Raw genomic sequence first — 25,694 nt, forward strand, 5'->3', positions numbered from 1 at the left:
AGGTTTTTACTTTTTAAAACCAAATACCAACATCAGTTTAGCCATAAATTAGGGTACACTAGATTTGGGGATACTCTAGCTAAAGAGTTGTGGGTCCTGCTGGGCTACTAGAAGGACATTCAGACAAAAAGACCTTAACCCTACAAACCAGTCTTCTTAGATCATGTCAGGTCTTGGAAGCTAAGCAAGTTGAACCCTGGTTAACTCTTGGATGGGAGACTTCCAAAAAAGGCCACTTCAAAACACTTCTTGTCTTCAGAACTCTACAGGTTGCCATAAGTTGGCTACAACATAATAGTACTTTCCATCGGCAATTGTGACTTTTTTGCCAATTTTGCTGGAGCTATTGTGTCTGCCTTTAGCAGCATGGAAGCAAATTTGTCACTGGTTTGCAACAGGAGCACAGGAGTGAAGCCTCAACTGCTCTTTGGCTGTGTGTCCTTTCCTCTAGAGCCACATCAACCACTGAAGGAAAGGAGCTTGAGCTCAGCATTCTCAAAGTCAGAAATATTTTGAATTCAGACACAAGGGAAAAATTGATGTCTTGAAAGAGCATCTTTTATGCCCTCTAACTGTCAACTAGGCTTAGAACTGTTTTTTACAGCTCAGCCCAGGGTACCTCCCAGCATGTTGCTAGTTCATGTATAATATAAAATAACCCAGTAGCTAGAACAAGTGTCCAGCTGCAACCTAAAAGCAGTAGGAGAATCAGCTGCTTTCTACAGTGCAGCTGGCCTAACAAGACATCCTGTTCAAGCAGTGTCAAATTCCAATTTGTACACTTCTAATGCACAGCTTTGGCCTCATTTTCTCAATTCCCTTTGTGAGTTTAAAGAACCCTTGAGTGTCCATTAAGAATTAACAAGCTGGCACAGAAAGCAATTTTGGCTGCCTTGCAGCTTTTTGGATTTTTGCATGCACACACTGTCGTAGGGCTTGGGGGAGGAGAGAAGCTGCTGCCACTGCACTGTTCAACCAGGGCCTGTTTCTCTCCGGGGCCTGTAGAAAGGCTGCTGCAGCAGCACTGTGGAAGGTTAAGGGCCTGACCGCTCTGTACAAAGCGCACTTCCTTCCTCATCATTTCTTTCCCCATTCTGGATCAGAGGAAGGCCAAAGGCAAAGCGTGTGTACAGCACCATCCTGGTTGGTAAAAAGGTCTTCCATTCCAGCAGCTGGAGGTCTCTTACTCCCACTTGTCATTGCTGCAGTAGTAGTAACTCAAGATCTTAGACAACAAGTAATCTTCCAAGTCTGCCTCAGAGGGAATAGCGGTCAATGCCTGCAGAAGGGAATGGAGAAGGTATAAATATAACAGCAAGGAGGGCCTGTCTCATACCCCCTTCAGTGATTGAAAAACATAGGGCAGTGGGGAAGCAGTCTCATCCTAGCATATCTCTCTTCTTGCAAAAGCCACAATCTTACCCATCATCCGATCAGTCCAGTTCTAGTGTGAACATTGGCCAGATAACTGCAGGGCGCTGAAGTATCAATGTCTCTTTACTTTATACACGAGTGCTAATCAACTAACTGCCAGCTTGGCTTCAGTGCTCTGCTACTAAACTGTCACTCTGGGATCAAAGAGGTCCTTGGTTGTGTTGCTTAACCCATGTAACACAATCACAGCATTTGTGCTTGGCTTGGATGAAGAAAAATTGCCTGTGGTGATGTAAATGTTTCAAACACATATCCAAAAATGTAGTCTGTGACAAATGTGTGAGGCAGTTATTATAAATATACATCTGTAATTTTCCTTGCATTCCGCTTCCTCCAATTAGAGTACCTGATGAGTAGAGTTCTCTTTGCTTCAGCACAAGCTGAGTAGGGTAAATGGTGGGACTTAAATACAGTTCTTTCACCTATGAGCTTTCCTATTCAAGGAATATATATATACGTGCTACTTGAATTTCTTTGAAGGAAACATGAGTGTATATCTAAAACAGAGATTTGAACTTAAGCCTCCTCCATCCAAGGTTGCCAGTAGCTTCACATGGGTGAGCTCAATCCCCCTGCATCATAAACTAAGCAAGCGCCAGAGCCAATCCAAGGGCGATCGTAGACACTATAGTTATGGAGTCTCTCTCAAACACATCATCTTTTTTTCAACCTGGCTAGCTGGCAGACATTTTAATTGGGATTTGAGAATGTGGCTTATCCCATCAAATGTGGTTGGGGTAGAAAAGAGGAATCTTGTGGAAGCAGTTCTCTGCTTTATGTTAAAGTGACCAAGTTACAGCTTTTTGTAAACCCCAAGGCCTGCTCTTTTTCTATTCCACATGCATAGTTGGGCCAAAAGCCATTGTGATACAGTGTGGTGAGAAAAATGGACCATGCTTGTTGATGTCACAGGAATTTAAGTGTCAGGGAGTTGCTTCAGCTGCCCCCAGGCACAAATCCATAGCAGTTGACATACTGCTACATACAAGCATAAATGCACAGACATATACACAGCTAGCTCTGTGACGGCAGCAACAGTATGAGCCAAGAAACTCAACAACAGTTATTAGAAGTACAGAAGATATTTCAAATTCAAGCCCTCAGCAGGAAAGCAACAAGAAGCTTTCCCCACTATCCACACAGAACTGTACAGCATTCTGGAAAGGTAATAGGAAACTGGCTGGGCGCATGAAAAAAATGACAAGTTATAGGGCTACTGCATCAATTTGAGCTGTGGCCTAGATTGTGTACCAGCCCTTCACTTGAGTGATGTCCACCTTCTGTAAACAGATTTTGCCTTAATGTATATATGGAGACATTACTAAAAAGAATCTGAAAACTTCTTCCTGATGAAGCTGCTTATGAAACATGCAGGGGTTGTAAAAATTATTAAAAATTTCATTTCCCTCTGCCCCATTTGTTTCCTTGCTTTTTTTTGCCTTGACAAGGCCCCCTTCTTTTCTCCTTTTTATAGCTGATATTCACTACCTCTGGGGCAAGATCAAAAAGCAAGAATCATAAGAGTTAGAAGGGGCCCAACAGGCCATGTAGTCCAGGGGTAGGCGACCTTTACAACCCAAAGAGCCATTTGGACCCGTTTTCCATGGTCCCGAAGATCTACTGAGCCAGAGAGTTTAGCCCCTCCGGTTCAGCTCCTCCGGTTCAGCCCCTCCACTCACCTTTCCTTCCAGCGCTGCTCTGGAGGGACACACCCACGCTACCCTCCAACCTCCAGGCCATGTGGAGCTGCAGTATAAGGCTGAAAGAGCCACATGCGGCTCTGGAGCCACGGGTTGCAGACCCCTGATCTAGTCCAACTCCCTGCTCAATGCAGGGTCAGCCTGGAGCATCCCTGTCAAGTGTTGGTCCAGCTGCTACTTGAATACTGCCAGTGACGGGAAGCTCATAACCTCCCTAGGCAGCTGATTCCACTATTGAACTTCTCTCACTATAATTTTCCCCCTAATATCCAGATGGTACCTTTCTACATATAATTGAAACCCATTATTGTGAGTTCTAGCCTCTGTTGCCAACAGTAACAGTGCTCTGCCCTCCTCTAAGTGACAGCTCTTCAAATACTTAAAGGCAGCAATCATGTCCACCACTACCCCCAACTTCCTATTCTCCAGGCTGAGCATTCCCAAATCCCTCAGCCTTTTCTTGTAGGGCTTGGTTTCCAGACCCCAATCATCCTCACCATGTGCCTGGTGAGGATGCGCTCCATTTCATCTACATCCTTTCTGAAGTGAGACCTTCAGACCTGCACACAATACTCCATATGCAGCCTGACCAGTGCAGTGTACAGTGGGACTTAGGCCCCTTCCGCACACGCAAAATAATGCGTTTTCAAACCACTTTCAGAACTGTTTGCAAGTGGATTTTGCCATTCCGCACAGCTTCAAAGAGCACTGAAAGCAGTTTGAAAGTGCATTATTCTGCATGTGCGGAATGAGCCTATGACATCTTGTGATTTAGATATTATGCCTCTGTTGATACATCCCAAGATTACATAACACTGGCTACTCATGTTAAGCTTACTGTCCATCCATACCCCAGATCTTGTCCATACACACTGCTACCCAGAAACATATTCTCCCATCCAGTATGTATGGTTCACATCTTTATTACCCAGATGCAAAACTTTGTACTTGTCCTTGTTGAATTGCACCTTGTTCACATCCACACTTTTCCAGTGTGTTCTGTCTCTATCATCTGGTGTGTTCATTACTCCTCCCAATTTGGTGTTGTCTGCAAAGTTAATGAGTTGTCACTCTGCTCCCTTATTCAGATCATTTATAAAAATATTGAAAAATACCAAGCCCAGTGACAACTCACTGATCACCTCCCTCATTTGGATAAAAAGCCGTTGACAATACTCTGAGTGTAATTCTTCAACCAGTTCTCTATTCACCTAACCATCCAAGAGTCCTTCAAGTTACCTATCAGAACATACGCCACTGGATAAGAGACAGATTTGAACTAGAGCAAATGAATTTTGAGAAACAATTATGCAAAAATGAAGATCACCTTATAAGGAAAATCCATGACCTCTTGTTTAACTTAGATACAGAAATGAAGAGTTAAAGAGTTCATGATAAAATTGGCAATGAATTTGGGTTTCATAAACAAATAGATGGAGAAAAAAGTTGATGAAGTTTTCAGGTATTTATCATAAACTGCTGGAATTGTTTGGGCAATAAAATCATGTGAATTACTATCAGAGAATGACATGTTAACATACTTGAGTTTGCCCAAACGTCAAAATTGAGGAAAATTGTTAATGGGGGAATGTTATCTGAATTTAAGGATAAATGGACAGAGATAGCAAACTATTTTGAAAATATATATAAGAATAAATTACTGTTGAGAAGCTTCAAGGAGCAGAGAAGAGAGAAACTACAGGTAAGGTATAGAAAAATTAATATGATTATGATTGGACAATATAAGAAACATCTGTATTTAGGATAAGTGGAACAAATTGTGAAAGGTTTGTCTCTTGACGGTTTGGTGGGAAGTCCATGTGTGTAATAAATGAATCTGAATTGCTTTGTGTATATGAAGTTATATTTTTGATAAGTTATTGATTAATTGTAAGCTACTGATTAACTATAACTGTAATCTTTATTTCTAAACTGTATTAATAAAACCCTCTTTTTAAAAACCTTACAGACTTGACCAAATATCCACCTAAGCAGCAAGGGGTTATCACTTATCACACACAGCAAAGTAAAAACTTCTTAGCTCCTTCTAAGGTCCTCAGGACTAATCCCCAGCCTTTTAGCTCTTACTCCAAAGACTGACACCTCTGGCAAGCAGAAGTCTTACAGTTCAAGGCTCACAGCCTTCAACTATCAACATCCACAGCAGAGGGAGGGACCAGCAACCAACCCCAGGCAAACAAACTTTCCTCACTCAGAAACAAACTAAACAAGGGAACACCAATCAGAAATACCTCTGCAGCAGGCTCCCAGCATCACTCTCCCTCAAACACTGTCTTCTTGCACACCAACCTTCACTTCATGCTCTCCAGCAACTTGAGAAAGGTAGAACAAACACTCACCATGCCAGCAGCTCTATTCCCTGCTCCTCTCAGCCCAGCTGACTCAGTCCAACCTCTTAAGAGAATGTCACTTACAGATGAAGGCTCACAGTCCCCATCTCTCAATAGCAACAGCCATAGCCAATAATAGAAGGTATCCAGTCCCCTGCAGTTGGATCCTCACATTTTGTGTTGGTGGTGCTTGAGCATTTTTCCAGTGCAAGGAAGGCACAGGTGTCGAGGAATGAAATAGTAGGACTCAATGCAAAGTAGGACTCAATCCAAAGCTGGACTGAGAGGAGCAGGGAATAGATCCCCTTATGGATCATGAGGGGAAAGGTAGCAGCAAGTTTGATTCAGTACCACTAACACTATTTCCTCCAGATTGCTTCACTTCAAGGGTTTCAAACCGGTTTTCTTCTTCTGTTTTGAAATAATCACAGGGACCAAAGACACTCTCTATTGTGAATGGTCTGTGTACTTTTCTGGATTATATTTTAATTTTGCCTCATTATCTCTCTCTCTCTCTCTCTCTCTCTCTCTGTCTAATAGAGTCAGGAGGACACACTTTATTATTTACTTCATTTACTCCCCACTTTTCTCCCCAGTGACTCAATGTGGTTTACATTAATCTCCTAATCGCTATTTTTTCTTTACAAGAACTCTGTGAGACAGGTAAGGCTAAGAGTGTGTGCCTGGCTCAAGGTTATCCAGCAAGCCTCTCTGTGGCAGAGTCAGGATTTGAACCTGGCTCTCCCAGATCCTAGTCTGACATTCTGACCACTGTACCACATTGGGTCTCAGTGACATGCTTCGTAAGACACCAATTTCACAGGCATTAGTTGTAGTGTTGGATCTTAGATGAAATCTAGGAGGAAAAGTCTATCAACGGATGACTCAATGGAACCTCAATTCTCAGAGGCAGTGATTTCTGGCCTTCTGGATTGTGTGTGTGTGTGTGGGGGGGGTAATCAACAGGAGAGAGCAAGTGAATTCATATCCTATTTGAGGATTTTTCTGAGACATATTATTGGCCATTCATAGAAATAGGACTGGAGTGACCTTTGGCCTGATCCAGCAATGGGTTCTTGTTCCTACATCAGTGATCGTTTGTGAATTATATAATAGTGTCTGCTCACAGCCTCTGCAACAATGAATTTGCAATAGTATGTTATCCTGCCAAAGGAATTGATATCACAGACACAGACCTTTGCTATTACAGTGATATGCTGGCTCTAGCAAACTGCTTTAGAACCATCCAATTCCTTTCATGCAAAACACACACATAATAAAGAAAGAAAACTCAAACAGATCAAGCCTGGAAGGAAAGCATCTGATCCCACAGTGCTGTATCTGTATAGGCCACACTGTCTACAGTACACTCTGTAGTAGTGATCTCCCTTCCGGGCCGAAGTGTTTGGAAATGCACAAATACAGACCTGGCTTGGCTGAACAAGAAAGACCCAATGGCAAGGCAAAGGAGAGTAGCAGGGGGAGGCAGGCAAGGTCAAGGTATCAGGCCTACCTGAGCTGGAGAGAAGTGGAAGAAATGGAGGGTACAAATGAAGGAAGGATGAAGCGTCGAGCAGCTTAAGAGTTTAGGGCATCGATACCTGCAGGTGTGAGCACCAGGGCCTGAAGAATGTCTGAGAGGGACACAATCCCCCGTGGGGTGTTCTTCTCATCTACCAGAACAAGGCGATGGACCTGCCAAATAAGTGAGCCACACAACATCATGGGGTAGGTAGGGATGGGGCAGGCAAAGACAAGTATTTCAGATCCAGAGAACAGTGATACGAAGTAATATTTTCCTTTGATATCTCCCACATGGAAGTAAGGTAAGCAGTGCATTCTGGGGACAGGATACAGTAAGAAGCAGTGGGGTTGTGCAAAAATCAAATCAAAGCACCAAATGCAATTTCCAAACAAAGGTATAGGGCTGCTTCATTTCTTTTTCAATTATACAGCCAAAATATGTATTTATTTATTTACTATTTATTTATTTATATGCCACTCTTCCAAATCGGCTCAGAGCGGCTCACAACTTAAAATACAAAAATATACAATGTCAACTAAAATGCTAGCAACTGACTCTGTAAAACTACTATTTAAGCAACTAGTACACACAGACTAAAAACAAGCAACCAAAGACACAATTTCCTCTCATGCTCCCACCCTCCTAGAGAGTCCAGTAATAATACAATACAGTATTGTTTATGAACATGTATTTTTCATTGCACCATATCCATGCAGCAAATTGAAATTTCCTGCCACATGCAAGGTACATGTTCTAGTCAGCCAGGACCAGACAGCACTTTCTTTTGTATAGTAGCAAACATATTTGCTACCCAGTAACATAAAGCTACACACTCATCAACAAACCAGGCTGTTTATGCTTACCTTGGAGGCCTTTTTCCTGCACAATAGGCCTCCACATGAGGACCCTGACATTTGACCTGAATCTCTTTCCAGTGGCCCATTGACAGAAACTGTCCAACTTAAAATGCCCCATGTGATTCTTTTGCTGATACTGATGGAATGTTCCAGAAACTACTACTCCCATCCCACCACTCTCGGGTACAAGATATCACTTTATCTGGACTACCAGGAAGAATCAGAGGGTTGGAGAATAAACAAAGTATCATCCAACTTGGGAGGAGAAAGAACCTCTCAAAGAACCAGGCCTGTGCTCTGGATCATAAAAGGCCCATGAACAAGACAAGTTGGGAGAACCCTCTGACCAAAGAGTGCTATAATATGCCTCTCCCTTAATTCACAGGGTCCTCCTGTGTATTTTTTGATCAAGAAAACACTCCTTGTGACTGCTGCCCTCCCTTCTTTACTCACAAGGAGGCAGCTTTGAAATTACATCATTTGTCACCATTTGGCCTGAGATGCATGCCTTCTGAAATACATGAAAAGCAGACCTCAGAAATATTCCCTTGCCAAACTGATGCATATTCCCCCAACACGTTGGGGAAAAACACACACACACAAGGTGACATATAGATTGCATGTCACATGTCAGAAGTCTCTACGGTGGATTCCCCATGGTCAATTACTCGCGTGATACTCACACAAAATATCAAAGTTTCAGCAAGAACTCCCCACTGCTTAACTGTCGAACATGGATTCATCCCGGTTCTGGCACTCCCTCTCCCCCTTTTCATTTGTTTTTTAAGAACCTGCATGGAAGTGCACCTTTTTAAAAAACACGTGCCAAAGCTGGATTGGTGGGGAGGATCAGGGGACAGAATCTAGGTTTATTTTCCCACTGCAGGGAGTGATGTGGAGCTTTCCAGCCAATCAGATTGCAGTGGGCTGTGCATGATGCGCGCGCAGTCCTTTTTTTATTTCACGCTGGTGGCGGTTCCGTTGAAACGTGGCTGCATGGAACGTGATTTCTATGCCAAATGTGAACCAAAATAAGACTTTCATGCCAACGTAGCTGCGTGGGTAAAGAGTGCTGAAAAAGTCCAAACCACGCATAAACGTAGCTTCTATCTACGCATGCGCGTGGTGACGTAACTGCGAAAAAAAAGTTTTTAAAAATTCCCGCCCCAACACAGCACAACAACCAATCAGGATGAGGAAGAAAGAGCTGCTGAGCAGATCGCACGTTGGATCGCGCAATTGTGGGGAGTGCTGCAATGTTTGAAACTGTGATAGACATCTATGTCCTCACACACGCACTGCAGTGGGGAGGGTGAAACCGTGATGAAAAGGTGCTGTTTCTTTTGAAATCTGGTTGTATCCGGCTTTAATTTCTCAGTGGGGAAATGGCCTACAATTAAAAAAACCTTCAGGGACAAATCAGGCTGGGTTGCTGCTACTTCTATCAGCTTGTTTAGATTGGAATGTCACACGAGGCAGAATGTGCACCCACAGCAACTGGCTGTTGTGGGTTTTCCATACTATGTGGGGACTGGTAGTTTTTGCTCCTCGTGTTTTGCCCACATCTATGGCTGGCATCTTCAGAGGTATGTCGGAACAAGATGTGCTTCTGTGGCACAGAGAAACATCTCCCTGTGACATAACGCTGAAGATGCCAGCTACACATGAGGGCAGAATGTTAGGAACAAGAACGACCAGACTGTAGTCACACAGCCTAGAAAACTCACAACAGCTAGTTGATTTCGGCTGTGAAAGCCTTTGACAATATATCCACATCAAGCCAATAATCAGTGAAGACAGGCCTACATCCCTCCAGGAGACTTCTATTTGCCCGTCCCTTATGTTTCCGGCAAGTTTGGACACCATTATTTTAAGTCATTCTGCTTCTGGAGGGTTCTAGACAAGGTAGAGGAGTGACTCTAGAACTGCAACAATGGCCCACTAATCAGCACTCGTCCAGACAGATGGCAGAGAAGTGGCTTCACAATGCCACAAGGGCCATTTGGCACTTTGCATAGCTTGTTCCTCTGTGAAATACCAAGATCCCATTATTCCTGGGCTTGACTTGTGCCCTTTCTGCACACGCATGGAAACGAACCTCCATAAATTATGCTGGTGGGGGCTCAGGGGCTGTTTGCACCGTAGCGTGTGAGCAGCCCCAATTTCCTCCCCAGCAGAAGAGGCAGCTCCGCACAGAGCCGTCTCTCCCCCTTCAGTCCCCTCCACTCACCACTTCTGACAGAGTCGCTCTGGAGGGCTGGAGGGACATGCTCACGCTACCCTCCGACCTCCAGGGGCGATGCTGCCAGAAGAGGTGAGTGGAGGGGACGGGGAAAACAGCATCTTCCCGCCGGTGCTGTTCGTACCGCGCCGGCAGGAAAACGCTGCTTTGCAAAAACCTCACTCCCTGAGCGGGGTTTGAAAGCAGCACCTTCACGCTGCTTGGGGGGTGCGAGGATGGCACTGCGGCTGTGCGAACTCCTCCCCAGGGACGCAGTTTTTAGTGTGCCTGGGGTGCTATTATCCACCTGTGTGGAAGCAGCCTTAGTTTGGAAGTTTGTACATGTGTCCTCCCCCCAAAAAGAAAAAAGAATGAGTGTTAAACCAAGGCTCATTATTACTCACATTATGTACATCCTGAAATGAGGTTTAGATTTAGCTTTAAATGCACACAGTATAAAACCAGAATTGGGGAACAGAAAAGAAGTCAAATCTTGCTCCATGATAGATACTCCTTCAGCCCTGTACATATTGTTCCCCCTCTACAAACATCAGTCCACCCCCAGCATACCTGCTCTTTGGCAATGCGATCAATGATGTCTTCTAGTGTTTCATAAGCATGACATGTGAGTACCCCCTCAAGGCAGACAGAGCGCTGCTTCAGGGCTTCTCCCACACTAATGTCCAGGTCATTGTAGGACTTCTGGGCAGCCAAGTGCTATGGAAAATAAGTGGTGATATGAGGGAGGAGTTTGAGGGAGTCATCAGAGATCATCCAGGCCAAGGACTTGGCATCACCAGAGAATATACCTATCCTGTTTCATATAGAAAGACCCTTGACCCAAGTGGTAGAATGCTAGCCATGATACCCAAGCAGCTCTAACTGAAGACAGCGGTTCAGGTATCCTACATGTTTCATGTAAGAGTCTCTTATAATCTGGAATCAAATAAATCTGTTTCCAACACCCCACTTCCAAAATCATGGCAACATTCTCCTTTGTTTACAGCTGTACATTACTTGATTACAGAACATGATGAACTTCCTGGAAAATAATGATGGGTAATAACATCTCTTGACTCTTCAGATGGGCTAAGGTTGGGAAACTTTGAATGATGACTACAGACCACACACAAATACGCATTGTTGACCTCCCCTGGCATAAAAAGAATCCAACACCACTGGAGGCAGTGCAGCCAAATATCCCATGGTCTTAGCTTTGGTGCATCAGAAAGCTCTCCCAACACTTCACTGAGAATTTCTATTGCTTGTGCATTCCCTTGCCACTTTAGTCTTCCTTAATTAACACTCTTCTTTATCTGACAAACTAATTGTACTTGTACAATGGGGTTGTGGCAAACTTACAATCACGTCAAAGCGGGAATACAGGCCAACCACGCTCCCTGTAAAAAAAAAGAGGGGAAAGACAACCTTACGAAAGCAATGGTAGCCCTTCCCATCAACACAAAATTCTGCAATGGCTCTCCTCCAATTATTAGAAACTTGCTATTAGATTATTATATAGACACCAACATCAGTGCAGCACTGCACTGTACATAGACCAAGACCACAGGTCCTTGCCACAAGAAGTTTACAATCTGAAATTTAAGACAAGGAAAACCACAAGGGGGAGGGGAGCAGGATGATGGCTGGGATAAACTGAGGAACATGATATATTCATTCCAGTGACACAAGCTTATGTTTAGTTTGATAGAGGGTCTAAGGATCTTGTTAAAGACTTCCCATTGGGAAAGGACTCAGAGGAGGGAGTTGAAGGAAGTGAGAAAGGTGGCTTCATGAGACTTTGGCAGAGCATGAGAAAACCCTGAAAGCAGTGGCATACTGCCCACAGGGACAGGTGGGGTCAAATGACCCTGGGCACAATGGCAGGGGGGGCGCAAAATTGCCCCCCTTGGAAGAGCTGAGTCGGCACTGGGGAGGTGCCTAAAGACAGAGTCAGCCTGCTGCCAGGAGCCAGCCTGCTGCCCCGGCACCCATCAGAATCACCTCCTTCCTTCCCCAGGCCCTTGGGGGTGGGGTTCGGGGGGGCTGCTGCCCTGCTGCTGCTGCAGTGCCTGTCTGAGCAGCCCCCTTCCTGAGCCCTGCCCTCAAATTCAGGGGGCGATGGGGTACTAGGGGGTGCCCTGAGCAGGTGTTGTCCCCAGGTGCCATTCCCCCCACAATACGCCTCTGCCTGAAAGTGGATGATCAGGGGATGATGTTGGTGGAAGCTCAAAAACCTGCTCCAATTTGGACACTACATGTAAATAAAACTTTTGAGTGGAAGCAACGTTTGCCAGGAAAAGTAGTTCTAAGCCTAGCCTTTTTTGTAACATTCTATTTTTTATTGTGTTGGCAGGACATATGAATTAGGAAGGGGAGGGAACAGAAGAAGTAATGTTCAACAGGCTCTCATCTATCTGGAGTCTGAAATGATACAGGCCAGCACAAGCTACATCATCCGTTGGTTCTGACTGTGTAACAACCGCCACCTATATAGGCTGCTGATGTCTCTAAAGGAAGTGGAGCATTTCAAGAAGATCCTGTATGAGATGGAAGCAATACCCCATTCATGTTACAATGAGAGGATGAGCAGCAGAGAAGTACTACCTGCTTCGTTAATGACTGGCAATGCTGAGACCCTGCGGTCCACAAAGGTCTCCAAGGCAGTATAGACAGGAGCTGACTGCTGCACCATGGCAACATCACGGAAGGTGCCGATGCCTAGCTCCTGGATGGTCTTCTGCAAAAATCTTGGCTTTGGAATCAAGGCTCCCTACAGAGAGAGAAGGGTAGATTGCTGTGAGAACAGGCAACATTTCCCTCTCCAGCCCAAGAGACCTCACCCACACAGATGAAGTATCCACTCAAGGAAAACAGAAGAGGAACCTGTGGCAAAGAAAGGCCACTTTGAAATATAATGTGGTATTCTCTGTGGAACCCTCAGCACCTCTCTGGCCCTTCAAAACTGATGACGTTTTACAAACATGTAACTTGGCCCATTCTTGTGCTGTTTTCCCTCTTCTTAGAGTGCTTTGTGAACAGACAGCTCTACATTTTTCATCGTCTGTACATTTGTCACCATGTCTGTGGTACCATGCATGGTGTAGTGATTAAGGTGTCAGACTAGGACAGTGATGGTGAACCTTTTTGAGACCGAGTGCCCAAATTGCAACCCAAACCTCACTTATTTATTGCAAAGTGCCAACCCAACAATTTAACCTGAATGCTGAGGTTTTAGTTTAGAAAAAAATGGTTGGCTCCCTCTTCCTCTGCCCCACCCGCTCGAGCAGGGGCCAGCCTGCTCTAGCCTCCAACAAGTCCCATGTGCACCACTCTGTGCCTCTCTAGCATCTCTGCCTCCTCTGTGCCCTCCCCCTCCCAGACAGCAGCCACTTGGAGCACAGGTACCAGGCCCGCCAGTCGAGTCCTCCCTGCTCACTGCAGTGTGTGCACGTCATGCTCAGTGGCCCAGGCCAGCCTAGATGTGTTTGGGGGGGGGGTGATTTTCCACCCCCACATGACGAACTCTGTTGCACGTGCCCACAGAGAGGGCTCCGAGTGCCACCTCTGGCACCCGTGCCATAGGTTCACCATCACTGGACTAGGACCTGGGAAATCCAGGTTGAAATCCCTTGTTATGTCGTGGAAACCTGCTGGGTGATCTTGGGGTAGTCACACACTTCAGCCCAGTTTCTGGCTAGTATTTGGATGGGAAACCTCCAAGGAATACCAGGGTCATAGTATGGAGGTACACAGTGGCAAACCATCTCCAAATGTCTCTTGTCCAGAAAATCTTATGCTCCCTCAAGTCAGAAGTAACTTTATGGGGCGTGGGGGGATGATGCTTTGCACAATGAAAAGAAAGACCAGATGTTGTCAACCAACACATATATCATGAAGGTCCATGTTCCCCTAGCACTCACAAAAATATGCAGGAATTTGAGGATACGTTTGTGTGTCAGGATGTAGAGGACATTCCCGGAGATGGGCTCAATAACAGGCAGTCGGTGGATCTTGTTCTTTATCAAGGAATAAATGGCATCGAAGAGGCTAGAGAAGAAAGAAAAAGACCCACATAATACGATTGGGTCATATTCCTGCAGCCAGCCAATCAAATCCTTCAGCCCATTAACCATAACCACCTTGGGCATTATGCAACACAAATAGTCTAAAATGGGGTGTAGAGGCAGTGTTGAAAGAGTGCTAAAATTGCCATCCTTTTACAGACAAAAAGTCCATCCATTAACAGTTACATAACCAGCAGAAATAATCAGGTGAAGCTTTTGTGCCAAGGAAACAGTGATGGTAAAAGACATATCTGTTTATTTTACCTACTATACAGTTGCCATAGGTACAAAATTTCTGTCCAGATGAAATCAAAAATAAGGACAAAATTTATGTAAAACCAATCAAATTGACACAAAACATCGTGCAAGCTTTTGAGTTCATTAGAACTCTTCATCAGGCTGATAGAAGGGTGGGAAGCAGATTTTTCAGGCCTTGATGCTACGATTTGATCTTGCAGACAAGCTCTGTGAGATGCATGCTGTTAACATCTTAACTTCATTACTGGTATTGGGTTACAACAAATTATCTGGAAAGAAGTTGTTTTGAGGCTTCTATTCTTTGTTTCTGATCCAGCATTCTATTCCCACTCCCATGGGCTGTCCTCCTCTTCTACCAACACCCTCAAGTCAACTATCCCACTGAGTGTCCCCTGGTTCTGACAACCAGTGTGGATTTAGCAATGTACGATACAGAAGAATTGTTTACAACAAGACTGGACACCCCAAGAGGAAAAGGGGAATCGGGGATCCCCTGAAGATGTCAGCCACAGATGCAGGTAAAACATTAGGAGAAAATACTACCGGAATACGGCCATTTAACCTGGAAAACCCACAGCATCCTCATGATTCTGGCCATGAAAACCTTCAACAATTACTTTCCATCACCAACTCTGTCTCAAGAAGGAGTGAAAGCAGCAAAAAACAACTTACCTATCATTTGGGGAGATGCAGACCAAAGGTTTGAAGGAACCTTGAAGATATACCTCTGGAGAGAGAGGAAAGAAAATTAGTAATATAACCTCCATCCTGGAAAAGGGTGGGGAATCCTGGGGTAATTACTGCTGCAAAGCAGAGTTGGTAGAATAGGTTGATTGGGTTTCCAGCAAATTTAAAAAGATTATAAGACAAACAGTTTGGAGTCACGATAGTATATGGGTCATTATTGTCAAGCTGAGGTTGGTTTTATATTTTTCTAACTTATAACTTCTGCAAGCAAAAAATTTAGGAAACTGGTGTTGCTGTGATTCATGTGGTTCAGTCTGTACCAGACTGAAAATATGCCCATTTCCTCACTACAACTTGTTGCAGCACCAAGAGTGTGGACAGAAGTCCCATGATAGCCAAGTTACAACCCCACAATTTTGTCTAGTAGAGCAATCTATAACACTGTGCCTCTTCTTCAAGCTGTCTCGAAATGGTGTCTTAAGGAAACTTCCTCCAATGCTTGCTTTTTTTTTTTTAATGAGAGCCATCTGAAGGCTGTTCCACAATTGCCTAGTGATGATGGCACTCACAAGAAGAATTTGTTTCTTCTCATGCAGGGTTTGAAATGCCCACTGGACAGAATGTGGAAATACAACATAAAGAGGTGGTTTGAGTGGAGGAGGCCACATGGTCCAGGGGTAGAGCAGAAGGTCCCAGGTTCAGTCCCCAGCACCTCCAGGTAGAAGTTGATAAAACAAAACAAAAAACCTCTACCTGAGGCTAGGAGCCAGGGATGTTTAAATACCAACCACAAAGAACGTGAATGGGAGTTGATTTTTCTATGACCAGTTCTAATATTCATCAACCAGTTTATGACTGTTTGGCAGGTTGCTTCTCCATATTTGTTTCTAATCACATGGTACAGGGCACGTGCATTCTCAGGGTCCCTGTTGTTTGCAGGCAGCTGCTCTGCCCAGCAAGCAATTGTTTAAATCGACAAATAAATCAGTCACAAATTATATAATCATAAATAAATGCTGTATTTTAACAACATCCTACCTTCCAATGTCTGTCTAAATAATCCCTAGTGGTTTGAATCTGCAGAGATTTTAGACATGCACAGTTCAGCATAACCCCAAAGCAATCATATTCAGCAGGTGTTCACAGCCGTTTGGCATGAACCAAACAGGCTGGATGATTGACTCACATCTCAGCAACACCTCCCACCACTAAACATGCAATTGTCCAGTATGTTCATGGCAAACTTTACAGCATCATTTCCTGAACTGGCTGACAGAGTAGGCATTGCTGACATTCATACACCAGTATCAGTAGCTTCAAGAGTTTGGCTTTAATAATCTTCATTGTTGATTGAGTACATTTTTTATCCTGTCCTTCCTCCAAAAGTGCTCAGGGAGGCAGGCTGGCATGGTTTTGCCTTCCTCATTTAGTCTCGCAGTCCACTTTGAAGTAGGTTGGGTGGTAGAAAGTGCCATCAAGTTGCAGCCAACTTAAGGTGACCCTGTTGGGTTTTCAAGGCATGAGAAGTTCAGAGGTGGTTTCCCATTGCCTGCCTCTGCAGGGGCTGATACAGTTCTGAGATAACAGTGACTGGCATTATGTGGAGGAGTGGGGAGTTGAACCCAGATCTCCAGATCAGAGACAACTACTCTTAATCATTACACCATGCTGGCCCTGACCTAGATGGCCCCAGGCTAACCTGATCTTGTCAGAAGCTAAACAGGATCAGCTCTGGTTAGCATTTGTATGGGCAATAGCCAAAAAATTCCAAGGTCATGGCACTGAGGCAGGCAATGGTGAATCACCTCCGAATATCTCTTGCCTTGAAAACCCTACTGGGTCACCATAAGTCACTGGACGCAGGCTAGGCTGAAAAAGAAAAGGATGTGCCTTCCCTAAAGGCAATGCATGTAGGAGCAATAAGCTGTAAAAATAGAATCTCAAAATCTTTTTTCCAAGCGGGAAATTAAGCACATCAAGGTTCATCTATCTAACTAAGAGAGTCACAGTTTTTTGCACATGCAAACAGCTATAAACACACACAAAGAGAATGCAATTTGCCTTCTGGTGGTGTGAATGATAGAATTCTTATCAGTTTTAATAGTGTGGAATTCCATCCCTGTACACACCAGTCCCCGAGCGCTCTCCTCCTCACCTCTCCACGTTTCAATTTTGTGTTCCTCAATTTCATATATCTGAACCTGAAATGGCACAAAATCATTACAACAAATGCAACAAATATTGTCACTCTTCGACCGCAAATGGTTAAGCATAACATGATGTATGTGTGTTATCTTCCAGTTATGACCACAGTACAGTTGCACATTGCAAAATTAGCAGATCCGTTTGCATCAAAAAATACAAAAACGTACAAAATTAAAACTAACTTCTAAAATATTTTCATATTCTAAAGTGCTAAATATCTTAACAAAATGGTTCTTAATAATTGTTTTCAGCATAATGAAGAGTGTGTGGCATCTTAAAGACTATCAAATGTATTGTGATATAAGCTTTTGTGAGTGCCCACTTCACTGAGTACATGGATTATGATATATGCTTAAGATGCCATGATGTTCTGTTATGCTGGCTTCAATGGATAGACATGTCTACTTTTCTGGATTGTGTTCAACAGAATTCTGTGTGAAAGGCTTTGTTGTGTACTGAGGATCTTGAGATCATGAAGTTCTGAACAGCCCAAACCTGTTACTTGGACCCCAAAGGGGTTCCCCCCCCCCCACAAAGGGATGCCAAGGGAGAAGGATGGGGGGGGATTCCGATAGCCCAAGTCAGCTGGAGAGCCTCTAAAGTCAGCATCATGCAGCAGTCACAGAATACTTTCCCTATTTTTTCCTTTTTTTTACACTACTCATGCAGTTCTGCATTGCAGCTATTAGGGGCACCAGGAAGTCCAAGCACAGTAAACTGAGTTGTTCTGGCTCTCTTAGAGGAGTCTTTCGGCAAGGTTTAACAAAAGGCTGAGGGAAACTGTTGCAGTTCTAAGATCCTGCTAATCAGCCAAGCCAGCATTGGAGCAAGGTAAGTCTAACCAGGGCAGGCTAACGTTCTTGCCAGGATGAAGTTTTCTAATAAGGTCATTATCTCCAGCAGTCTATGGTTACACTCTTCATTTAGATCCACTCAGCTCCATAGTTCTGTCTGCACCCCCAGATCTTGCAAAGGGACCCCTGTTGGTGTGTAGTAACGAAATAGAAAAACCTATTGTTGTCTTTTCCATAATTTCTCTAACACTTTCCCACACTTCTCCTCCTTTGTTTTGCACTCTTCCTTTCATGATCTGCCATCCTTTTATCCCTGCTTCTATTATTCTCCTCCCCCACTCTTATTTTTCAGTCTTGACTCGACTCCTTCTCATATATTCTGGCGGCCACTTAGAATGCATTCAATCATGGTATAGTAGGCAATCTTTGTTAATATTATGAACAAGGGGGGAGTTAATATTTCTCCATAACCTATCAAAGTAGTAAAAAGATGCTTCCCTTCCTTGGCCCTTTACATACCTGATAATTGAATGTTAATTTGCTTTAGTGGTAATAAATGCAGAACAAAAGTTAGACTGGAGCCTGGCTTCCATTGCAAATAGCATTGAGGGAGAGGAGGGGGCATGGTGGTGGTGGTGGTGGTGGAGATCACCTAGGCCTGGATATTCCTGTTGCTATCAAACTTCAAAGCCTTTATTGGCATAATATTCCTGTCATTTTTAGCCTTGAAACTCCCCTGGTCATTTCATTCTGTGCTTCCTAGTGTTATTTTCTGATGAGTTATGCTTGCCAGAAACAGACAGATAGACATCTGGATCCTTTTATTATTATAGATGCATGGGAACAGTCAGATGATTTGCTTGTGTGCATTAGGCAGGAGATGTTGGAAGCTAATTTGCTCCAGATCTGAACAATCTGGATGGCCACAAAACCCACCAGAGGTGATCGATAGTAGCGGTGCAGGATGTTAATGAAGTCAGTGATCGTCAGCATACCTGCAGAAAGAGAAAAAGAGCAAGCAGATGAGGGGGGTGGGTGTTGAAGAGCTGGGAGAACCTGGAGAATGGTCTGATAACAGATATGAGAAGTCTCAGTGAAACAGGGACATGGGTTTCAGTCACTGGACAAAAGAGCCAGGCAGGGGATGTTGGAACTCTCCACAAGCCAGACTTTCCATATATATGCAGACAACAAATTCTCCTTGCAGGTTGGCAACCTAGCCCTAAGGCTCATGATCCCTTTTCCCTACGCCCAACCAGTCTGCCTTCCCTCCTGAGCCTCTACAGCTGCATCACTTACCCACAAAGCACTGCTGCTTGCTGTCCCAAAGAGGAGCAGCTCGGACCCCATTGGCCACCATGGCAAAGAAGGCCTTCTTAATCTGGGAATAGAGAAAGGAATGTATAGGGCAGAATGGAAGTTGTTATTCCAACCTCTGGATACACAGATATGGGGAAGAATTGCAGGCAGCCTAATAGGCTGGAAAAATCCCAAAGCAAGTCTGCCGCTTGCTCATCATTCATTTGAAACTCCACATCTGTACAGGTGTTATTTAAACCCCTTTACTAAATGTTGTGTTTCCTTAGTACTTATTTCATTCTCTTCTCATGAGTCTGAGTCTCCAACTTTCTCTAAGTCAGTTGTAGAAATGTAATAACTTACAATCTTCACAAAGTTGAAAGATAATCTTGTTTCTCAGCAAGCAAAAGGACTTTGTTAAGAACTCCTTGCATGGAGGAACCAGGCAGATTTCATGTCCCCTAGTCAAACCCAGCCCAGCTACATTTTCTTCCCCACCCTCTTTGTTGTAACTTAAAGACCTTGACACATCATTATGATGTGAGTGGAGGCAGGGCTCAGGCGCTAATATTACAGGAGCCCCGGGGAGATGCATTGCAGCCCTCTGAGGAATCTGAGGGTGGTGAGGACCCGATCAGGATGGAAGCTGCAATGAAGGAGGGAGGGCCCATGGATAACAGCAGAAGGTAACACCATTATACTGCCTCCAAGTGCAGAACTCAGTTTCCATATTTTGATTTATTGTTTAGTGTATTTATACACCCCTTTTATTCTGTAACATGGGACACTGGAACAAACTGTCAAATTGTCCACACACCCCCCCCCCCCAAAATACATTTTTAAAGATAACTGTTATATCAGCTAAAAAAATACAAGGAGCTCAGAGTAGCATACCCAGTTCTCCCTGCCCCATTTTTACCTTCACGCCAATCCTTCATGGGAATTTGAAACTGGGTCTCCTAGATGCTGGTCCAACCTACTTTCCTCTTCATCAATAACAACTTCTGATTTCTCTGTCTCTCACACCCCCAATTTCTGGATCTACCTATCATCCCCCTAACTTCTAAATCTGCCTCTCCCTCTCGACTGCTGGATCTGCTCTCCCAGACCAACTTTTGGATCTGCCTCTCAATATCCGCCCCCCCCAATACACTTCTGGATCTGCCTATCACCTCCCAACTTCTGATTGATCTGCACCCCCTACATCTGGATCTGCTTTCACCCCCAACTTTTGAATCTACCTATCATCCCTCCCACCAACTTCTGACTGAATCTGCCTCTTAAACTCCCCCCCCCCGCCCCCATCATTTTTGGATCTGGAGGCAGGCAATGGCAAATCACCTCTGAACATCTCTCACAACTTCTTCAGCTCTGCTTGTGGTAATAACTGTGTTCACCTGATGGAAAGAGACAGAACAATGCTCTCTGGTCAAGCCATTCTCCTTTTTTTGCTGGATGTCATTTATATACTTATTTATGGCCTGATTTTCTCCTCAGTGAGAGAACAGCATTGTTACAGCATCTTCCTCCTCCATTTTATCCTTCAACAAGCTTCCAGGCCAGAGTGTGGATTTGAACTTGGGTATCCCAGATTTTAGTCTGACACTCTGTCCACTCCACTGGTGCTTTCAGAAAGATTAGTAAGAGATTCAGTTACCATAAATCCCAGATGTTTATAAGCTTCCCCCACTACTGCTCTGATCCACAATAATGCCCCAGATAGCTCTGACAACCCACTCACCTGTAGGGTGGTTTCAAACACTACCAGTTTGGAGCTGGTGGGAATGGCATCATAACAGCAGTGGCTTCGCATGAAATGCATGTAGATCTCAGCATCTGGGCCCAGGAAATCAATGTCAGGACCAAACCCAAGAATCTCACAGTCGAGAGAAATGATGTCAGCGTCTCCGTCCTTATTCCCCTGTTCTACTTTGGTGTCTTCCACCTTGGTGTCAAGAACTGCCATTTTGCTATACTGGTTGTCATCTTTAGCATCCAGTATGGTTGTCTGGGCATCCTGGCCCTCCTTCCTGGAACCAGGTATCATATCCTTAATCTCTGGGCTTGCTTGCCTGTAATCTGTACCTGTGGCCTCTGGCCCAGCAGTATTCATGGTTGCATCCTCTTTGGCTTCAGCATTTGCAGTCTTAAAGTCCAGTTCTGTAGCAATGGCTGTTACAGTTGTGATTCTGCCATCCCAATGTGCATCCTTTGCACCCGGCTCAACAGGCTTGGTATCCTGGTTTATGTTCATGTCCCTGCTATCAGACATTACATCCAACTTTGCGCCTTTGCCATCTGCAGCCAGGTCTTTGGCTTCCATCCCTAAACTCTTGGCTTCGAGAGCTGATTCCTTGACATCCAGAGACAGGGAAGGGCCTAATGAGTAAGGGGAAGCATTGCAAATCCAGGCACTGAAAGCATCTTAAGTTATCTTAAGTGGCACAGCCTTCCTTCCTTATTCCTAAGCCGACAGAAATGGCATCCATTTGGCTAAGCAAACTGCAGGCACATAGCTGTTAACCTGAACCAGTCAAGTATTGCAGCAAACAGGCATGCGAGTCATTTGCCAACTCCATCCCATTCACTGCACAACATACACACAGTTAAGATTATTTTGTTCCACTATTTGCATAATAGAGATACACTGTCTTCAATAAAGGTAGGTTATGGGAATTGTCTGGCTTTATTAGGGGCTCCAAACAAAACTGTCAAGGTCACTTAAAATTGACAGCATGGCAAAAAAGTTCAACTACTTCTTCTGAAAAGGCACAACCAACTAAGGTGGAAGTGTACACAATACATTTCTCTGACACTTGACTTGCTTTATCATCTTTATTGAATGTCCCCACAACAACCCTGTGAGGTAGGTCATCTTAATTCCAATCTACAGTAGTTGGAAGGTACTGTGCTTGCCAAAACCAATCCAAACACAGGAACAAGAGCAAAATTTGAATTCTGTTCACTGCATAACATGGTCCCAATGAAACTAGAGCCCTTACACTGCCCCTAGCGACAAGGGCATCTGAGGAGAGACATCCCAAGGCTAGAATAGCAGGCTTAGATTGAAGGGCATCACCTAAGTTATTTGGAACTAGCTGCATAATACACAGTGTCCCTAACTATGTGTATTTCAAACCAAGGCCATGCTGATTAGTAAACTTAGAAGACACCCAATGCAGGCAGTTAGCATCCAGAGCTGGTCCCTGGAACACATCTCAAGAATTAAGAGGTTTTCAGTCTTTTCAGTCTGTACTTTACAGTGACCTCACCAACAGCAGGCAAAACACCCACCTGTTTCCTGAGACTGGAGGCCATTGCTCAGGGATGATGCCTGGGAGGGGAGGAGAAACAGACAGGTTTAAGTAGGGGGTATCCATGAAGTGTGTTCACAGTGCAAGAAAGTTCAGCTCTCATTTTTGCTGAGAATTTCACTGTGATCCTGTGTGTGGAGGCCTGAACTATAAAACACACACTGTAGGGACAGTGATAAGCAACGGCCTGCAGAGTTTATTCAGTCCCAACCTGCCATGTATTTTATGAGACTCCAGTGCTGGAGGGATGCCAGCTGCATCTGCCTTTTTTTTTGTAAGGACTGGCCATTCAGGCATATTATTCATTCCAAACTTGTGAAGCTAGTTTATCCACTTCCTATAGTGACAAAAAATGCAAAAACAAAAAACAAAACCCCACAATGTTGGGTGGTAGCTAGCATCATGTAAAAATCAGTACATTCTCCATTTCTTTCCCAGACAGAAGTTGTCTTGTCTCGGGTAGTGCCTATACCATGTACTTTGCCTAATCCAATATCCTTTCTTTCAAATTAACTGTTTTTATTCAAGTGCAGATTTAATTATGACACCCCCAATCATGGTTAAAGTGTATGCAAGTCTATTCAGAATTACTAAACTGTCAATCAATTACTAAACTGTCAAACCAACTTCACCGGCTGCGGATCGAGTACCGGATCATATTCAAAGTCCTTCGGAAGTTGGGCGGTATATAAGATTAATAAACAAACAAACAAACAAATAAATAAATAAATAAAAGCGTTGGTGATAACCTTTAAGACTGTGAACGGTCTTGGACCTGCATGCCTAAGGGATGTTATTCCCATATTGCCCGATTAGATCCCTCTGCTCATCAGAGGAAAACTTACTGGAGATCCCTGGCCCAAAGGAGGTCAGGCTGACTTCCACCTGGTGGGATATGCTCCCCAGTGAGATCAGGGCCCTACGGGACTTGAAGGAGTTCCTCAGGGCCTGAAAGACAGAACGTTTCCACCAGGCATTTCCATCTAGCCGGCCGGCCAGCCTGACCATTACTATCACTAGCCTCCCATAGGTGCATGGGTAGGGGGGGATTGTCACCATCTATGGTTGGGTTGTTGTTTTTAATTCTGTTCTGTGGATTTTTACTTTGTATTGGTTTTTGTGTTGTTGCCGCCCTGAGTCCTGTTGGGAATATATAAAAATATAAATAAATAAATCTTTAATAGATAAACGTTCCCTTTTGTTTTTAATATTGTAATATGGTAATCTATAATGTCAATAAAGGCTTCTGTCTGAATGAATAAATCTGTGTTTTCTTTTCCCGTGGAAAACGGGTCCAAATGGCTCTTTGAGTGTTAAAGGTTCCCTACCCCTCTGAAGATGCCAGCCACAGATGCAGGCGAAACGTCAGGAGAGAATGTTGTTAGAACACGGCCATACAGCCCGGAAACCACACAGCACCCAAATCTGTGCTTTAGTTTAGACTAGATCTCCTGATTCCCAGGGGAAAATTAAGGGGTTACAGGCTGCTGGAAGAGGATTCCTGGCTTTTAAGGAGGCATCGTGGGGGGAGGGGGGCAATAAAAGCTGATGTTGCCTCTAGTCGCGTGCTCCAGTGGTGTGTGGTGGCGGGGAAATAACTGGGGAAGGATGAAGAAATGCGGGAGTAGCCGGCGCTTCATTTACCAAGTGAGAGGCGCCAAAAGTCAAGCATGCCTGGAAGGCACAGCCTTTACCCTTATAAACAAGCCTCCTCCGCTGGGAAAGGGTGGGGTTGGAAGGCAGCCACTGATTTTTGAACATGCTCGAATACATCCTTTGTGTACTATAGCTGACCCTTTGCACTGGGCTTGATTGTGGTTCAAACGCACACAATTCTTTGCTGCCAACTGCCCGCTGACTGGAAGCAGGAAGTGGCTGCACGGGCCGCCTGCAACAGGAACTACCCCGCTTCCAGGGCTTGGGCGTCCGCTGAGTGCCCCACTGGCACAGCCACCTGTTCCCTTTGTTTGCGGAGTTCGTGGCCAGCGTACCCTTCCCCCCCCTCCCCCCCGGTCCGCCTTACCTGCTGGAAAACCGGTGCCGCCGTTCCTTCCATGCCGCCTGCCGTGCCAGCTGCTATTTAGGGTGTCTGGCCGGGGAGCTTGAATATCAGGCTGGGCCTGGCACAAACATGCCGCTGGGAGGGAGGAGAGGAGAGGAGAGGGAGGAGGAGAAGGGCTCGACCACGCTGAGGGGACACCCGCCTGTCGCTGCATTTTGCACTGGAAGATTCTCAGTTCCAGAACAACTCACAGGGTTTGCGCTATCTATTGCAATCATGACTGTGCTGGAGAGGGAGAAAAATACGCAGAGGCCCACGGCACGGTTTGGGGGCAAAAGGCAACAGAGTCTGGATAGATTGTGCCCTTTTTCCGAGGAGTTCCTGCATTTTTTGAAAGATTTGTATGGTAAGGCAGAAGTTCAACGAATTAAGCCATCGCCGCTTGCAAAAGGGGCATATGGGAAAGCTTCTCCTGTTTGCGTTTCTTCTTGTTAGCAAATGCTTGTCAATCTCCAGTGGTTTAGCCCAGGGGTAGGGAACCTTTAACACTCAAAGAGCCATTTGGACCCGTTTTCCACGGGAAAAGAAAACACTCGGAGCCGCAAATAATTTTGGACATTTAAAATAAAAATTACACTATATATATAGGGGTTTTTTTACCTTTTACCCCGCTCATTCTGAGAAGCACATGGATGCGCCCGCCCTGCTGCCTGCAGAGCGGGCAAGAGATGAAGCCAGCGGCTCGGTCTTGCCGGCCGCCGGGAAAGCGCCCGCCCTGCTACAACGGTGCGGGCGAGAGGGGAAGCCTGCGGCACGGCCCAGCTGACCGTGGGCAGTTGGTGCGCCTGCCCTGCTGCCTGCAGGGTGGACAAGGATGGGGCCGGCAGCTCGGCTTGTGGAGCCACAGTGCAAGGGCAGAAGAGCCGCATGCGGCTCTCGAGCTGCAGGTTCCCTACCCCTGGTTTAGCCAAACATTCATT

General features: G+C 44.9%; 1 protein-coding gene across 2 annotated transcripts; it reads right to left on the reverse strand.

Moving 5' to 3' along the window:
• Nucleotides 1–32: 32 nt before the first annotated feature.
• On the reverse strand, nucleotides 33–24,855 carry LOC125426530 (5'-AMP-activated protein kinase subunit gamma-1-like). 2 transcript variants are annotated; one of them, XR_007243526.1, is made up of 13 exons: nucleotides 24,736–24,855; nucleotides 22,693–22,732; nucleotides 21,140–21,777; nucleotides 19,399–19,480; nucleotides 19,036–19,094; nucleotides 17,256–17,301; nucleotides 15,086–15,140; nucleotides 14,012–14,138; nucleotides 12,696–12,861; nucleotides 11,451–11,488; nucleotides 10,659–10,805; nucleotides 6,999–7,180; nucleotides 33–1,279 (listed from the first exon to the last, which is right to left on the reverse strand). XR_007243526.1 is itself a non-coding variant. In XM_048484906.1 (13 exons), exons 1-13 carry the CDS (start codon nucleotides 24,766–24,768, stop codon nucleotides 1,257–1,259), a joined length of 1,548 nt encoding a protein of 515 aa, XP_048340863.1. In that variant the 5' UTR covers nucleotides 24,769–24,855; the 3' UTR covers nucleotides 33–1,256. The 2 variants fall into 2 exon arrangements, 1 of the variants encoding a protein (XP_048340863.1); XM_048484906.1 differs by having other exon boundaries at nucleotides 7,087–7,180.
• Nucleotides 24,856–25,694: the final 839 nt, after the last annotated feature.

Source organism: Sphaerodactylus townsendi, linkage group LG02 (genome assembly GCF_021028975.2).
Source record: "Sphaerodactylus townsendi isolate TG3544 linkage group LG02, MPM_Stown_v2.3, whole genome shotgun sequence".
Taxonomy (NCBI): domain Eukaryota; kingdom Metazoa; phylum Chordata; class Lepidosauria; order Squamata; family Sphaerodactylidae; genus Sphaerodactylus; species Sphaerodactylus townsendi.

Coding starts and splice junctions, on each gene's coding strand:
- LOC125426530 (XM_048484906.1), bottom strand. CDS start 24,768: ATGGAAGGAACGGCGGCACCGGTTTTCCAGCAG. Junction 19,481..21,139: donor TGTTTGAAACCACCCTACAG/GTGAGTGGGTTG, acceptor CTCTATTCCCAG/ATTAAGAAGGCCTTCTTTGC. Junction 19,095..19,398: donor CAAGCAGCAGTGCTTTGTGG/GTAAGTGATGCA, acceptor CTCTTTCTGCAG/GTATGCTGACGATCACTGAC.